General features: G+C 46.6%; 1 protein-coding gene and 1 long non-coding RNA gene across 10 annotated transcripts in view; one reads left to right on the plus strand and one right to left on the minus strand.

Annotated features, from left to right (window-relative positions):
- LOC116283963 (uncharacterized) overlaps positions 1–16,697 on the plus strand; it is a 256,977-nt gene extending 240,280 nt beyond the window's left edge. Inside the window, exons 1-4 of one of the 2 annotated variants that reach the window (XR_012060692.1) lie at positions 643–818; positions 1,273–1,425; positions 4,283–4,422; positions 13,206–16,697. This is a non-coding gene — a long non-coding RNA (uncharacterized lncRNA). Of the gene's footprint in view, positions 1–642; positions 819–1,272; positions 1,426–4,282; positions 4,423–13,205 lie in introns of those variants that run through there. The other variant, XR_004193693.2, reaches the window with a different exon arrangement.
- FHIT (fragile histidine triad diadenosine triphosphatase) overlaps positions 1–17,545 on the minus strand; it is a 1,244,593-nt gene that overhangs the window by 19,372 nt on the left and 1,207,676 nt on the right. For all 8 annotated transcript variants that reach the window (XM_072941591.1, XM_015236553.3, XM_031686352.2 and 5 more), the window contains one exon: positions 2,911–3,017. In XM_072941591.1, the coding sequence (XP_072797692.1) occupies positions 2,916–3,017 (102 nt within the window). In that variant the 3' untranslated portion in view covers positions 2,911–2,915. The remainder of the gene's footprint in view (positions 1–2,910; positions 3,018–17,545) is intronic.

A 17,545-nucleotide genomic window follows, 5' to 3' on the forward strand; every position in this document is an offset into this window, starting at 1 on the left:
AACTTCTAATTAGAAGTAATACTCATTTCTCATTGAGGCTAAGATACAAAGTTTAAGATCGATGAGCTGAAGTTGTAAGAGTGAGCTGGATAAGTAAGAAGTGGTGCACAAAGTTGGGAAAAATCAGGACGAAATGGGAATAAATGATACTTGGGAAACACTGCGCCTGCCCCAGGTCCTGTGACTTAGGCCAATGGTCAGGTGGTGGAGAAAAGCGGGCAGGCAGCCCAGGCAGAATCAATCAGGTGGTGAAGGTTCAGTCCATCTGGGTTCCTGTGGCCTGGCTGCAATGTGGCTGGCGAGGGAGGCAGGTGCTGGACAGGGTGGCCCTGACGGGGCTGGCATGGAAGTCTTGCAGGGCACAGAAGGCCTCACGGTGGAACCGGGGAGGCCAGCAGACCAGGGGAAGAGGCCAAAGAGGCCGTTCAGAAGATGCAAGGGGAGCTGGGAGAGGGTGGGGGTGTCAGCTGGGGACGGGAGCTCTTGGCAGCAAGGTGGGTGGTGAGAGAAAGAGAATGGATGGAGCTTGGTGGTGGGGGGCTGTCTAGATTCCAGTCTGCACTCCATCTGCACTCCATCACTTACTATTTATTTTGGAATACCACTTTATATCACTGAGTCTCCGTTTTTTCATCACTTCTCAGCAATGTTGGCAAGAGTTAGCAATTCCGGGGCTGAGCCCCACGGTATCTGCCTGTGTGCACATTATGAAGTGTGCAGTCCTGGAGAATGAGCAATACCAGGGTCCGTAAAGACTGCCTTGCTGCTGAGGGGTAGTCAGGAAAGCATGGAGAGGCCAAGTTCATCTGAATAATATTGTAAGTCTAGGTATGTGCCTAGCTTGCATGACAGCCCTATTTATTAACACATTTCAGAAAAGTCCATGAACCCGTTGACACTGTGGAAACATTTGGGGCATAGGTGCATTTTGAAGAGGGAGGAGAGTGGGTATCAAAGAACCAGGTGGACCAACCCAATGACCAGGTTTCCCAAAAGGAACATTTCCCTTTCCGTTTGTCTCCAAGGAGAGCCGTAAATAGTTCCCTCGCGCTACGGGGGGGGGGGGGTGCTCCAGGCCAGCCCTAGGACCCTCCCCTGCGTTTAGGGCCCTCACTTCCAGGTTGCGAGCTGTGAACTCTTAAGCCTCCTGCTCTCTCCCTCCTGCTGTCACGTCCCACGTCTGACTGCTGGGAAAACTGTAGGTGATTTGTTCTGTCTGTAGCCAAAGACCCTTAAAGATGACTCTAATGTTAGTTCATTAAAAACCCACAGGCGCCCTGACAATGGTCTGTAGAACAAGATGAGGTGGATGTCTTTCTGGGAAGACTGAGAAGGCAAGTTCATTTACTTGGAAGACAGGAGACGTTCGGCCTCAAGGCAAGAGAGAAGCAAAAGCTGACAAAGCAAACCCTGCAGGACACTTGGGTAAGAAGTTCCAATTCTCAAACTGTCTTGAGAGCACACTGTGAGACAGAATCCTACCATTCAGCAAGCCCCAGGGAGAAGCCTAGAGCTTCCTCGCCTCTCCTTGAAAGTACCCATCACATAAAAAGCCAAAGAAAGGGAGAAATTCAGTCTGTGAAGCTGAGTCTGAATTCAGCCTATGAGTCTGAAGAATGGTGACCCCATTTGAACAGGCTGGCTTTGGGAAGAGGGGAAGGGAAGGAGGGGGACAGCAGTGAAAAAGGTTAAAAATAAAATATCAAAGACAGCTACCGCTAGGCTACCATGTCCCTCTAGGCGTCTGAGTGCAGAGCTGACAAACCAATCACAGGGAAAAGAAACAGCTTTCCAGAAGCAAGGGCCTGAGCACAACAGCACAGCTGACAGAAATGGGGGAGAGGTCGCTGATACTGGGTCTTTAAGTAACTAGAATGCTTGGAGGAGGAGGATGGGGAAAGAAATACACAATTATGTTAAACTAACCAAAATAGACTTACATTCCAAAGTTGAAAACAGAACAGGACAACGAATGTGTTTTCTAGCTAAGTATCATGATCTCTAAGTCGTGGATATAATTTGGTATAATTCAGTTGTCAGCAGTATTTGTTCACTAACTGCCTTTTTAATTTGCATATGATCTACTTTGGTTGCTTATAGTATAAACACATTTACACAGGCCCAATGAAGCAGACGAAAGAAATGATTTAAAGAGGATCTTTTTCTGGGGTCCATCATCCCGAAGGAGGTTTATTAATAGGGTTGCCCAATGAACTACAGGACACCAGTGACATTTGAATTTCAGATAAACAACAGATTCTAGTCAAGATATGCCCCAATATTTCATGGAAACCCTGTTAGTAAATTTCAGGAGATGGGTGTACCCCTTGACATTGTGTAAGAATTTGGAACTGAGATTGGCTATAGCTTTCCACCGGAGTCTTAAACCTGTGCTCTCCCAACAGTTAAACATCATTAATGCAAAGAGATAATTCTCTCCTGTCTGACCTTTCCCTGCGGCCTGGGCTTCCTCGCAGCCAAAGGGAAAGGGAAGCACAGAGGCGGCGTACCAGACAGCAGCGGGGAGAGGAGGCCCAAGGCGCAGCAGGGTCTGCCTGTGGGGTCATGCTGGTTCGCAGAGCCTTGCCCCCAACAGAGGGATCCGAGACTTGAGCCCAAGGGCAGCGTGACTCCCTCAACGGGCTTTGATTTTTTAATTGATCAGGTTTTTGTTATTAACGGTCTCCAGCTGCTGGGTGGAGACTGGACTGTGGAGGGCAGGGACCGAGGGGAAGAGGAGCCCGGAGGGTGAGTGAGTGCCTCGAAAGTCGAGGTCCTCTCCCCTCTGGCTTCCACGTCTTCTTCCTGAGTGCAGCTGCTTTGCTGTGTCCCATGCTGGGCAGGGAGCACCCTTCCTGTGTGAGGCCCTGGGAGGCTCTAAGCAACGCCGCAGGAAGTGCACATCCTTACCTGCATCACTGGAAGTAGACCCGCAGCGCTGCAGCTTCTGCGGCCATCTCCTCCTCCGATCTCCACAAGGTGGGGGAGTCCTCCTCCTCTTTGTCATGTTTCTGGAGCTTTGGAGGGAAAAACAGAAAAGGCTCATTACAGGGTCCTTGGGCTCTCCTGGCACAAGTGTTGTGGGGGTAGCTGAACAGAATTCGAAAATCAGAGGCCAGGGGACACGTGTCTGTTCATTGTATTCGTTGTCAAAATTTGAAAATGGGAAGGTTTGGGGCAAAAATTGACATTTTCAGCTTTTGTAATACAGTAACCAGATTGTAGGCTACACTGCGGTCCGTTTACCGACCCCCACCCAGGTGGGGTTGGGGCTCACAGACTGCAGGGCATCCCCGCCACCCTCTACTGTTAGGCTTGGCCCATGTCATCCATTCATTTCACTTCCCAGACCCTGAAGGCAGAGTTCGCTGCCGACCTACCTGTCAGTCCCCAGGCCGCCTGAGCTTCACCTGCTCCGCTCTGCGGCGTAGCCTCTCTCAAAGGAGCTCTGAGCACCTTTCCTCAGTGAGCCCAAGGTCATTTATGATAATAATACAAGGGCCGTTGAGTACCAAGTAATAAATAAGAGTATATGCTTTAAAAGAAGCTCCAAGCAGGCAAACAGTAAAAAATAAATAAATAAATAAATAAAATAAAAAAAATTAACGATGGGTCTTAGTCACTTTAGAATCCTCTTCAGATACCCATATTTATGTAAAACAATATGTATATGTCTCAGATTTACATATAGAGTGAATAAAATTTCACTCATATCAGACAGAGGATGTTCTCAGAACTCCCCTCATTAGAAGAGCTCAGTCTTAGTAACTAAATTTGTTACTGCTGTGTGTGGCTCTAGACGCTGTAAAATGCTAAAGGTATAAATTCTTTACAGGAGGTGCAATGTAAGTATTTCGTGTTAAGTCATTTCAGGAGATTAAGGCAAACTATTTACTAGCACCAATGAGAGCCAGTATTTGTGATGCAAAGGGCAGTTTCCTCTTTGTGTATCACCATTCCTTCCTGCATCATTTCACTGGATCCTCACAACAGCCCATCCACAAGGCAGGTGCTACTCTGCACCATCTTACCAGGGAGAAATGGAGGTTACAGGCAAATTATTCACCTGACAGAGACCACCCAGCAAGGAAGCAATAGTGAGGGGTGTTCTCAACAGGTTTTGTCCTTTAGTCTACCCTGGAGGAAGCCAGCGAGTGAATAGTTCCACAGATCCTGCTCCACCCCACCCCGTGCCTTCACCCAAAAGTCGGATTTTGACCAACAATCTGGTCGACTCAGGAAAAAAATCTCTGAACTAAAACAGTGGAGCTTGCTGTTTCAGGTCTAAATCACTTTCACTGAGAAACCCGCATCCTGGCAGCTTGCAGCAGATGGAGAAATGTCCCCAAGATTTCAGAGCCCAATGTGATACAGACGGCGGAAGAGTCAGGACCTCCTAGCTGAGCACTGCTGCTCCTCGGGGTGAGTACGAGCCTCAGTGAGGTCCATAAGCACACATCCGGGCCATGAGTCCTCTCCTCCTCTCCTCCCTCGAGCCTACACCCTCCTGCATGCTAGCCCTGCACTCCACCCCTGACCTATAGCCCCTCTCTACCCACCTTACTTTCCCCAGACTCACCTTTATTCCCCCAACTCAGGGAGTATGCTGGGCCCCAGGGTCTTCAGAAAAAAATCAAATTTCATTTTTAGATGAATACAGAGTCCTGCATACCTTTTTAAGTTACTACCTATGCTTATGAAACTTCCCAAATGGTCTGAATTCACTTAGCAGTCTGATTTCCCCACCAGACTTTTCTGGACTTGATAGACACTGGTTCACTCTTAAGATCAGGGGTTGCAACTCATTCCTCCTTTCACTTGGTCACTATGATCAGAGGTGGAAGAAACTTTGGTGAGTGCATAATTCTAGCCACTTTTGGCCTTGCCATAACGCCCCGTAGCTTGGAACAACCACTTGTGAGGCTGTGAGGTTGTAAGTCAGCGCATGAACGCAGATGAATGACTGACCATAAAGCACCATGTTACCTCTTCCCCCTTGGCTGTAAGCCTTATCACTATTCATAAAGTTAATTCAAGTCTTTAAAAAAAAACACTTCATTTCAATGATGTCCTTCACACAGATCACTTTTTAGTGTAACTAAGATGTGGCTCAGGGGAATCCATGAATTTGGAATTGTGGCGCTCACTCTGAGACAAATTCCTTGCACTGAGTAACGTAGAGGAATGATAAAAATCAGACCCAGCAGACGCTAGTCATTCTTCTAAACTCAAATCATGCTTTTTGGTTATATATTTACTACTCTGGTAGAAATCTGCTCCTACTTAAATTGGGCATATAATCATACATGGGCATATAATCATACATCCACGAGAAGAGAAACTGTTTACGTGTTAACGCATTACCTGCTTTTCAAAACGCTCCAGACTGCTCCCAGCACACCTTTCCCATGGCGCCTGTCCGCGAACACTCCGCTCCACCAAAACCAGTCTCCCTTGCAGACACGCCCTGTGCTCTTCTCTCTACATTTAAAGGCTCCCCAATGGCTTTTAAGATTTTGTCTTTACATTTGGCAAAGATACATCATTTAGGATCGCCATACTGTTTTCCACAGTGGCTGCACCAAACTGCATTCCCCCCAGCAGTGTAGGAGGGTTCCCCTTTCTCCACAGCCTCTCCAGCATTTGTCATTTGTGGACTTGAGAATGATGGCCATTCTGACTGGTGTGAGGTGATACGTCACTGTGGTTTTGATTTGCATTTCTCTGATAATTAGTGATATTGAGTGTTTTTCACATACCTATTGGCCATTTCTATGTCTTCATTGGAGAATTGCTTGTTTAGGCCTTCTGCCCATTTTTGGATTGGGCTCTAATGAGAAAAAAACACTTTTAGAATGAAGGCAAAATAGAGACGTTTTCAAATGAACACACAGAGTTTGCCGCCTGTAGACTGATTTAAGGATGTACTGTAGTCAGAAGGAAAAGGATATGAGAGAGAGAGTCTGATGCAAAAAGGTGACTGTTTTTAAATGCTGAGTTGTATGTAAGCAAATCTACATGAATACTGATGTCTACCTGAAAACTGTTAGAACCAGTTAAAAAAAAAATCAGTTAAGTTCCAGGATACAAAATCAATATACAAAAGTCAGTTGTGTTTCTGTGCACTAGTAACAAAATATCAGAAAGAGAAATATGGAAAACAGTCCCATTTACAATTTCATCAAAAAGAAAAAAATACCTAGGAATGAGTTTAACCAAGGAGGTGCTAGACCTGTACACTGAAAACTGCAAGACAGTGATGAACGAGACTGAAGAAAACACACAAAAAATGGAGATATTCTGTGCACATGAATGGGAAGAATTAATATTCTTACAATGTCCATACTACCCAAAGATTCAGTGCAATCCCTATCAAAATGTCAGGGGTATTTTTCACAGAAACAGATTAATCCTAAAATTTTTATGTAACTGTAAAAGACTCCAGAGAGCCAAAGCAACCTTGAGAAGGAACAACACGGCTGGAGGCATCATCCTTCCTGGTTTCAAACTGTATTATAAAACCATAGTAATCAAGGAGGTTTGAAAAGGTTTGAAAGCAGGGACTGAAACACACACCTCTGCACCCATATTCATACCAGTGTTATTCACAGTAAGACGTAAGCAACCCAAGTGTCCACGGATGGATGATTCCATAAACAAAATGTGGTAAATACACAATAAGCCTTCAAAACTAATGTCAGCGTGGATGACCCATAAAGTCTATGCCCAGTGAGACGAACCAGACCAAAAAAGGACAGTCTATGATCCTACTAGTACGAGGTGTCCAGACAAGTCAAAGTCAACAGCACAAAGCAGGATGTATGTGCCAGGGGTTGAGGAGAGCTACTGCTTAATGGATGCAGCTTCACTTGGAGAAATAGAACGAGTGCCAGAGAAGAATGCTGAGGGTATTTCTACAACAATGTACATCTACTTCATGTCGTAGAGCTATGTGCTTAAAGCGGTATAAAAGGTAAAAGTCATGCTGTGTAGATTTAATCACAGTGAAACCCATAAATGAAGTGCTGACACTTGTCACAACGCGGATGAACACTGAAAACATCCTGAGAGAAAGAAGTCATGCAGAAAAGGCCACCCACATCATACCCATCTTGTGCACTTAAAATCGGTCCAGGTTGTGAAAATAAGGAGAGGAAAAAACAAACAAAAACAAAAACAGTTCCAGGAAGGGAAAACTGGGTCAGTATAGAAACAGACATTGCCATACAGTGGGGGCAGGTAGTCAAAGTTTCCCTGGGTCTGCGGATGGAATTCTGAAGTGGAAACCAGAACAATTCCTCACCGGGGGTCATGTGGTGGTAGAGTGTCAGAATTTGAGGGAAAAGCCCACCAGAGATTTTCATCTTAAGTTTGGTGTATGTGCTACGTCAATGATGACTGAGAAAGCTCAGCTTACAGAGAAAGAGTAGACTTTACTGCTACTGCATGTTTTCTGTATGTTTAAAATTACTGGAAATTAAATACACACACACACACACACACACATACATACACATGTATATATTTTTAAATCAACCATATTTTTAAATCAACCATGTCAAAACCATGACAGAAAAGCAGAGAACACATCAAACTTCACTGTAGAAAAATAGCTCCGCCGCCCAGATCCAGTTCATCCAAAATGGTTAAGCTAATCGCCCTTGTAGGAATCTACATACTACTAAGAGGCACTATGAGAAGTTAGTATTATAACCCACTATGTCTTGAGTGTTGTGAATGATCTGGATGTGATAGGAACATCAGCATTTTTGAATTCCAATTTTCCACATCAAACCACCAAAAACCTGGTAAAACTAATGAATGAATTTAGTGATATACCAACATCAGTTGAGTTTATTAGTGTATGGAAAGAAGTCTCAAAGAAAAATTAAGAAATCAATCTCATTTAACAATTACACACACACGTCACAATACCTAAGAATAACCTTAACCAAGGACGTGAAAGGCCTGCATGTGGAAAACTGCAGAACACTGATAAAGAAACTGAAGACACAAATAAATAGGAAAAAATATTCCGTGCTCATGCATTGCAAGAATATTATTAAAACAACATTTTCGTTAATTGGAATCTCTACCAAATTCAAATGGCATTTTTCACAGAAACAAAAAGCAATCGATCGTACCAGCCCTAGGAACCAGGGAAGAACCCAGAGCGGCCTGAATGATCTGAGAAAGGAGAACACAGTTGGAGGCATCTTGCTCCCTGACTTCAAACTGCGTCAGAAAGCTACGGTAACCAAAACACTGAGCTTCTGGCACAAAAAACAGGCGCGCAGACCAGAGGAACAGAACAGGGAGCCCAGAAGGAAACCAATGTGTATGCTTTCAGTTAATTCATGACAAAGGGGCCAGCGACACGAAATGGGGAAAGGACAGGCCCCACAATAAACGGTGTCAAAGTGAATTCTATTTCTATACAGCTTAGAGAAGAGATTAAAATATATAGACATATATATATATATATATATATATATATATATCTCTAGTCATCGTGCTTTATCTGCCTGAAATGATTTGGGGGGAAGGTAGTGGTACCAGGATTTCTGAGCGAAGAACTGAGACGTGTCGATATTGACATCGTGCCCCTTCTGGGCCCTGAGTGTGTTCTCACGAGGCATGTGGGGTGGTGACGACTTCCCTGATGTAACACTCAACCTGCCTTGGCTATTGGCACTTTTTATAGCTCTGTGATGCAGTACAGGAGGAGGAATGATTGACAGTAATTTAAATGTTTTTTCAGAACTTAGAAATAACCTGGAGTAAAATGCCACATTGTCTTCCAAGAGCAGAAAAACGGGTGAAAGCCGCTTCTTAAAGAAGCAAGTGGTTGAATATAAACTTGGGTGTTGTCCTAAAATTCATCCGTATATTTCATTATTCGTTTTGTTAAACAACATGAAGAGCAGAGAGCTTAAAGAAACCATTATGGGTTGATGGTTCTGTTCTGACAGGTATTTATACAAAGTATTGCAAGGAAAATAATTGCAATGAATTGGGAAGTAAATCCTTAAGTTTTGTTTTAAATCCGATCCTCTGTTACTGCTTTCAGTTTAGCCAAGAAGTATTTGTTGAGCACATGACACATTCCAGGCACTGTTAGACTGTTGAAAGCTATAAAAATGAGTAAGACAAAAACCTTTGCCTTGTGGGGTCTCACCACCCTGTTAGACTGTTGAAAGCTATAAAAATGAGTAAGACAAAAACCTTTGTCTTGTGGGGTCTCACCACCCCACAGCACGGAGAAATTCATGCAAACATCACTTAGTCTAAGTCAGCCTGAGGTAAGTACTAGACTGGAAGTTCTGTCATAGCACTCGCAGGATAACTGCAGGCGAGGGTGCCTCTTACCGGGGTAGGGTCCACGGTTGACTTTATAAAACCCTGGATGTGCACTGGCTTCAAAGATGGTGATGGGATATTAAGGACGGGGCTGTTCTGGGTGGTGGGAAGAGCCTCGGCAAACAGGCAAAGTGGGCGCCAGCTCCACCCACTGCTTGGACCGCTCTTTCCTGACGACTCCTGCCCTGGCTGGCGTTCGGACCACGTTGCCCGTCTGTCACAGCTGTCAGGAGAACTGCAGTTTAGTTGCCCTTTTAAGAAGGCTTGACATTCTGTGGTTTAAAGATGGGAGATACACCCCAACAGCCCAAAAGATGGCCTCCAGTTGTACAATTCAAAGCTGCAAATAGTTCTGAAGCCTAGTGAGAAAGAGACTGCCTTCACAGTCATCTCTCAGTCCTCCCATGAGTCAAGAAGGAAGTCCCCGTCAGCACTAGCTTATCCTTAGCACGGTGCCAGCGTGTCCTCTGACGGAACCAGAGGTGCCATCCCGACTCCAGCTGGAATGTAGGATTGTTTTGTTTAGATCACATGTATCGGGGGCTCATCTCCCATTTACGGTATCTCAGGTTGCCTTTTAAAGTTAAGTTTAACTTAAAAAGAAGAGTCACTTTAGAAAATATATTAAGTAAAAATGTGGGGAAAATGGCGTTAAACATGGCAGTCACCTTGGGAGATGGTCCAGAGGTGGGTGGTGACTGCCAGCGTGACGCTGCCGCGTGGCCCAGACAGACGGGTGTGGGTTGTTTCCACTGAGCTGAACAGCAGCCAGCTTCAATGACAGATGCTCAGAAACCAGAATGATTTCATATTAGACGAGCTCTGAGGAAAATCAGAGCTGTGACTTGCAGGGATGGTGGCCGAACTTTGGGAGGGGTGTGGAGGAAGGCCTCACTGGAGAGGTGACACTTCGGCTCAGACGTGGACAATGATTAGCCGTCCATCAAGTGAAGAGCTGGGACAAGGGCAAGGGCAGAGCCTTGAGGAAGAAGACAGCTGGGCAAGTGAGTAAGTGGCCCAAGGAGTGCGGGAGAGCAGGGCATCTGCAGCCAGTGGGGATGGCTAAGAGGTTACGATTTTCTCTTTGATGCCATGAGAAGAGATGCAAGGGTGAAAAGCAGGGAAGTAAAAGGACGAAAATGACTTTTCATGAAGAGTAGCCTGGCTGGAGAATGAGTTACAGGGAGACGAGCCGGCGCAGTAGTCCGAGAAGAAACGGTGGAGCTGGGGTGCCTCGGACCGGGAAGTGGGGAGGGGGGCCCAGGCGCCCGAGTCAGCGTGGCGGGCAGGTGGCGCCACGTGTGTGTCCCTGTAGACGGACCCTGGCCTCTGATGCTTCCTTCCAGGCGCTGTGTAAAGCACACACTGATCCTGGCTCCCTGGCCCAAGGCTGCTCTGAACCAGTGTGAAAACCACTGTGTCTCTGCCCAACACACGCCTCTCTCTTCGGTCATACGCTCCCCAAGTCCCCTTCCTGGACCGTTTATATGGGCACCGAGTTCTACTGCATGACGCACATGCTGTCTCACTCCCGCCGTCTCTCACACACACTACAGCCAGCATCCTTGGAGCACGCATTTTGTCCCCAAACACCAAATGGCCTCTCTCTTAAGTGTCATCCACTTTGGGCTCTTGTTGTTGTCCTAGTGAATTACCTCTTGCTTTCACATGACACACACACATAAAAAGTCCTGTGTCATCCACCTCTTGCTGCCACTTCTGCTTCCCTAGAACCCTGAGATTCTTCAAATATTTCTTTGCGCAACATAATTTCCTCCCTTTTTCTCTCGATGGGGAAGACCGAGTCCTGTGAGCTGGAACTCTGGACTAACCACCAGATTACCGCGACCGGGTGCCCTCTGGTTCCCTCTGTTCACTGTCAAGTTTCCGAAGTGTGGTTCTTCGCTCCTTATGGAGAGAAATTCCAGTAATTGATAGGGCATACCATCATTTGATTACTTGCCAAAGCTTTGACTTGAGCCTAACTTGCTTAAGTAAAAGCAAAAGTTTTTTTTTTTTTTAATGCCGTCAATGGGACCAAAATGCTGAAATCAGCTGTTATATTAATTAATGGCATCCTACTTTCAAGGAGTATAGAGTGTTGATGTTTAAGAATTTGTAACCCCCAAAAGTATTTATTAACTAGAAAATCACAGCACTGGAAAATAATTATGCCAAACCACTGTGCTATAACAGAACCCAATTGCTTATCCAATTATACATTAAAGTATCACATTGTCAAGCCGATTGCCAAAGCAGCAAATGAGCCTGCCAGCAGCACAGTTTGGACGCGGTATTACCCTACTGATTGTGCCGTGAATGGTCTTCAGAGCGCCCCTTGCGCCCTATAAACCTGCACAAACCAAGGTGGGCCATTCCATTCCAGGGCTCACCTGCCATCAGAAAATCGCTTTAATCGCTGGGACATTAAAGTTTGCAGTTTTCCCTCAGAAGCTGAGAAGCCGCTCACCACAAAGCAACCGTGGCAACCTGTCCTACACAGAGCCGATTTCTATTACCTATTAGCACATCAAAGGGTCACTTTGTGTCAAGGAAGCCAGCAGTCAGGCTAACCTGAAATGTGTATCTGAGAAACGTGGCCCACCTGGATCTGCCGCGCAGCCTCACGGCTGGCCACCACCTAGAACGTCCCTACAACGTGACATGAGGGCAGCTGGGGAACGGGACCACGGGGTCTCATATAGGAGTCACTGACTTAAGAGTCATCGGCACAGGCGGAGCGGCGGGCAAACGGCTTGCCCTTCAGGACCCCCGCTACCATTTTCCTCACAGCTTACTGGACTGAGCCTCCTGTTTGTCAGGGATGAACCCGGCCCTGCCTAGCAGCTGGCCTTAGCACTTCAGACGAAAATCCCCTTAGGACAGAGCGTGGCGATCGTGGTTTGGTAGAGAAACCAATCAGCCACCCAGACGTTCTTTGCTCTTCCAACTGTAAAAAGCCTCCATCTAGCTCCCGTGTTCATGGTACAAATCACAGTAACACTCATCTTTGTGTCCTCATCGCTTGCCGGGTAGGCGTCCAAGAAGCACTTGTCACACAGGTCTCTAAATTACGCCTTCCCTCCCCATGTACTGACTGTTCAGGTCCATCCTTCCCATTTTCCAGATGAAACATCTGAGCCTCTTAGGAACATCACGTGGCTAATGGGGAACAGCGTTTGGGTTAGACACACCGTCCGCTGGCTCCCAGTGCACTCCTAGGTTCACTCAGGAAATTCTTGGAAATTTTCTTTCAGTTTAACATCTTTTTAAACATGGGTGATCAAACGGCCCAGAAAAGAGAACTAAATATGCAAATAGAGATCAGCCTCTAAGCTGGGATCAGGGTCCGGCTGGGCCTGGGGAGAGTCGTCTCCCAGGGCAGTTTTCAGTAAATAATTGCTGATCAGCCGCCCCTTGCCCCAGGCTCCACCCTGCCTGCGCTTGCCTGATTTTCCAGTGCATCGGGCATTGGTGACACCACTGGCACTAGCAGTTTCAACCAATTTGATATCCTCAGGGCTTCCTCTTTCTAAAAACATGCCCACGGAGAAAGGCAATGAAACACCTTCTGAAAGGGAGGTTTGTGATGAAGCAAAACTGGGAGAAGGAAACATTTATTCAAAAACCAATTTCCTCAGCCTGCCGTGTTCCGTAAGCCTGTCTCCCGTGCTGAGGATATTGGTGTCTGAGCCAGAGGGTTCTCCTTTATTCCCAGAGTGAGGTCGCCCTGTGGTACTCACAGTGACGGAAGGGAAAAGGCAAAGGGCCCATTTCTGGCTTCCTTGGAATCTCCTGAACACTTTATTTCATATTTGCTGCTTTTTTTTCCCTCTTTTTTTCAGAGACACCTTACAGAATCTTTAGAAATGCGAGCCAGACAAGATAGCTATCCCCGCGGAGGGTGCTAAGCAAATATACAACACACAGGCTAAGCCCACAACCAACCAGCAATACACCGCCATCAACGTGGCCTCAGAATCCTACTTAACACAATGTTCCCGGCAGCAACACCTGGGCTCTCAAAATAAAACCCATTTGGAGAGGCAGAACTAGGTTAGGGGGTTGCAAATATGGGTTCCCTCAAGCAGCGGAAGCTCGTTTCTCTGCAGAACTCATTCGAGGATTCAACAAATAGTAACGTGGCTACCACGAGCTGACCCCATGCATCACACCTCACAGTGGTCAGCAAGCCGGACGGGCCTGAGTGGGCTCAGGAGGCTTACGCTTGAGGAGAGAAGGCAGCAGCTTAGCAAGGACTGAAATCTGATACTACCACGAGAGAGTAATAAAGAGAACCCTGTTAGGCAGCACGGTCAGGGCCGATCACACAGTGCAGATCCCCGGGAAGGACAGGGTACCTGCACGAGCGGTGAACCTGCTGGAGGCCAGTGACTGGAGATGGTGAGGAAGCGACCAACGAGAAGGCGAGAGGGGGAGGAGCGGGCGGCTCTCCCTTCCCTGCAGGCCCAGAGGCGCAAATGCTGCCAGAGATGAGGGACGGGTGATTCACTGCTCACGTCACCCTTGTTCCGCACCGACGTTTTGCTCAGCTTAGAACAGTAGCTGGGTGAAGAGGCAGTAAGCCCAGACTTGGCACGGAGAAGAGCAGCTGGGCCCAGCTTTGCCTCTGAGCCTGGGCAGCGCTGCCGTCTGGCCTGAGGTTTGCTTACCGAGTCCCTCCCTCACCTTAACATCAGGCCCCGCTGAAGGGAAACTTTCCACAGCAAAGCAGGGGAGGCTCAAGCTATTTGCACAGGTGGCGAGCACCCCGGAGCAGCAAGGACCCGGGCTGACCTCACCAACTTCTCTCCGAATGTCCACCATATGGTTGGCAGGGCTAAAGGAGCGCCCCTGGCGCCAGCCAGCCAGCCAGCCAGGGGCCTGGCACCGGGACCCACGTATTGGCAGATGAGAAATGACCAACAGAAAAACCTATATTCCAAGGCTACGTGATCACCACCCTGCTGGATTGGTCCTGCTTCCTTCTTTCCACGAGGCGCTCGTTCTGCCTCTGGTTACAAAACCGCACCTTCTGAAGGGGCAGCGCACCCCCTGGCAGTAACCTCCCCTCTGTCACTTACAAATCCGTTCATTTCCGATGGAGCTGTTCCAGGGCCCTTCAAAGAACCTGGCCCGTGTGAGCTGCACAAACAAATTAGGAGCCAGCCTTTCCCAAATGCCTCTATTTCATTTAAAAACCTTCTTTAATGAAGATATAAGGCCTTGGATGAGGCTGAAACACCAGCTTACCATGCATGATAGCGGATCTTTCTCACAGACGATTTCCAATGCCTGTAAAACTTTTTAAATACCCGATGGCTTAAAAGGAAAGAAACAGAGATTACCTTGTTATGGGCTCAATTGTCCTTTTTATATGCCCTGTAAGTGACCATAATCCAAAAATCAGCACAGACGATAGAGATGTAAGGCGACTTCAGACACGCACATACCCTGCTTTGTCAGTGAAAAATTAAAATGCAACGCCAGGCACATGACTATTTCGAAGCATCAGGCTAGAAAAGAGATACCCTCACCTTTTTCAGCTTCCTACTGTGCACCTCCCAATTATTTATTACTGAGATGCTCCCGAGGCACCATAAACACACACACACATGCAAAAACCCCAGGCCTGGCTCACGTATATACGGCTTGATTTTAAAATATTAGTATCTTTGCTCTTCCCATTAAAGCTGAAAATATTGTTGGGAGTTATAACTTCATGAATGAAAAACCCATAAAAATCTTTTAAGAGACCTAATCTTTTAATTAATCTCACCTCAATGCTGCTCAAGGGTTTAAACGAATTTGGTTGGTTTTAAAAGATAAAAGATCAGAATGCTTTAAAATAGCTTCTTATAATTTCAGTACCTACTTAAAGGTCCAAAAAGGAATACTTGAAAAATGCCTCGTCCTAGAATCAGGGTTCAAGACAGCTCTTTAAAAATCTCCGGTCCAAACCGCAAGGTGACATCTATATCCCTTCTGCCATAGAGCTTCCAAGGGGCGCTCATGCCCTGGCTGCAGGGCTCCAGGGCTGAACGTGTTACTGCTCCGCCAGACAGCCTGACCCTCGCAGCTGTGCTAGGAGACTGTTCTGCCATCTCCCTTCCCCCAACTTCTACCCTCGAGTCCTAGCTTCAGCTCTTAAGAGTCACAGAGCACAAGGTCAAGTTCATGTAAAAAAAATACTACTTTTGAGTATTAGTGAATTTGAGCTACATTTAAATCTGGCAAACCCGTGGGCTAGAGAGGATATAAACCCTCAGGGGTGCTCTGGCACTGCTGGCGAGAGAGTATATTGAAGCAACCTCTTAGGAAAACAGTTTGGCATTACCTCCTGAAGTTGACATTGACAGCACCCTCCAACCCAGCAATCCCACACCCAGGAGTGCACCTGAGAGGCACTCTTGCTCACATACGTGAGAATTTTCAAAAGAAGCTCTGATTAAAATAGCAAAACCCAGGACATGACCACTGGTCTTCAGAAAGCAGATGACTACAATGGGATACATTCACATCATAGAATATTGCACGGTGACCATAATACTTATCTGATAGACAATTAGGCCATATGGACTAATCTTAATAACACACTATTAAGGAAAAAAATTATTCCCAAAAGATAATATGCAGCATGATCTTTTGCTTTTTTACAAAGTTGAAAGTAAATGTTTTTGAGTTGTTTTTTAGGAACACAGAGAGATGCCTAAAACGCTGTAAAAAGAAGTGAAGCAGTAGGGACCAAGGGACTCAGGGTGATGGAGAGCTCGGTGAGGGGAAGGCAGGGGAGAGGATGGAGTGTGGGCCTATGACATGGTTAGATGTAGGACATCAAAATCGTGGCCTTTGTTCTGCGTGATGGGGTGTGAAGATACTCATTAGCCATTAACTGTAACTGCTTACATAACTGTCTAAAAGCAGGCCCTGAATGAAAGCAAACAGAAATGACCGTCCGTGGGCAGCAGGCGGGATTACAACACAGGATGGCTGCCACTCCCCTCACTCCGGAAAGCCTGCTTCCATCCCGGGAGCCTCTGTAAGAATTACAACATAGCGTTTGCTGTGTAGAAGCACTGAAGTCATTAATTGGATTCCAGATGTCTGGAATTGATTTATCCCTTCACTGCATCCCCCAGCCCGGGATCTATTTTGGGTCTAACACTTCGCACAGGGCGCTGTTCTTAATTAAACCTGCTCTGCCTTCAGAGCTTTACGTCTGTGAGACAGTCCTCCAAACATTCTCCTCTCCGTAAATTTGCTCTTATGTCCTGTTTCCGAAGCAAAAGTAATACTTGCTGGGATTTTAATAAACATGTCTGTGGTAGAAATATAAATTTCACACGCTTCCTACATTTCATAGTCCTCTTCTTTATGCTGATTCCCACGCCAAGCCTGCACTTTAGGGGCTTTGCGGTTCAAGCTCCATTTCTGCTGCCCACCAGTGGGGGCAACGAAACGGATGCTGATCGCTCTTTAGGTTGGAAACACAGACACGATGTTGAAAAAAGTCATTAATTTCCAAGCGACACTGTGCCTCTCCCACTGTAACGGTTGCTTTTGGTGACATCTGACTCCCGCTCACTGACATTAGACTGAAGCACAGTAGCCACGTTACCCGTCCAACATCTGCGACTGGTTCCTAACTTGTTACTCAGCCTGTGTCTACTGGAAGCCAAAATGGAAAATGTTTAAAAATCAAGCAAACTAATTTTTTGCCATCCAAGAGGCAAAACAACCTGCTGACTGTCCTTTTACTTTGCAAATGGTTATTTGAGCCTCAGGTGGAGGGGCGACTCATCTACTTATAAAGCAAGTCAGATTCGAGACTTAATTTTTTTCAGCCAAAAGGCAGCTGAATCTCGAGAAGCAAACACTGCTTTAAGGAAAATGAACCCCTGGCCGAGGTGGGATGCTCTTGGTCCAATACTAGGGGCCCTTCTGCTCTAGGGAAGTGGAGACATAGAAGGGTGGGGGCCCAGGATTACAGACAGCATCATTCTGTTGTTCTGCGACTTTTGTTATTATTGGCAGAGCTCTGATGAGCGCCTGCTGAGTACCAGGTACGGAGGTGATCTCATTCCATCCTCCTCAGAGTACCTGCCTCATGGTGCCGGCTTCTCCACTTGCAGGTGAGGAAATTAAGGCTCAGAGATGCGATCTTACAGCTCGTGGGTGGTGGGAC

This window comes from Vicugna pacos, chromosome 17 (genome assembly GCF_048564905.1).
Source record: "Vicugna pacos chromosome 17, VicPac4, whole genome shotgun sequence".
NCBI classification, from domain to species: Eukaryota; Metazoa; Chordata; class Mammalia; order Artiodactyla; family Camelidae; genus Vicugna; species Vicugna pacos.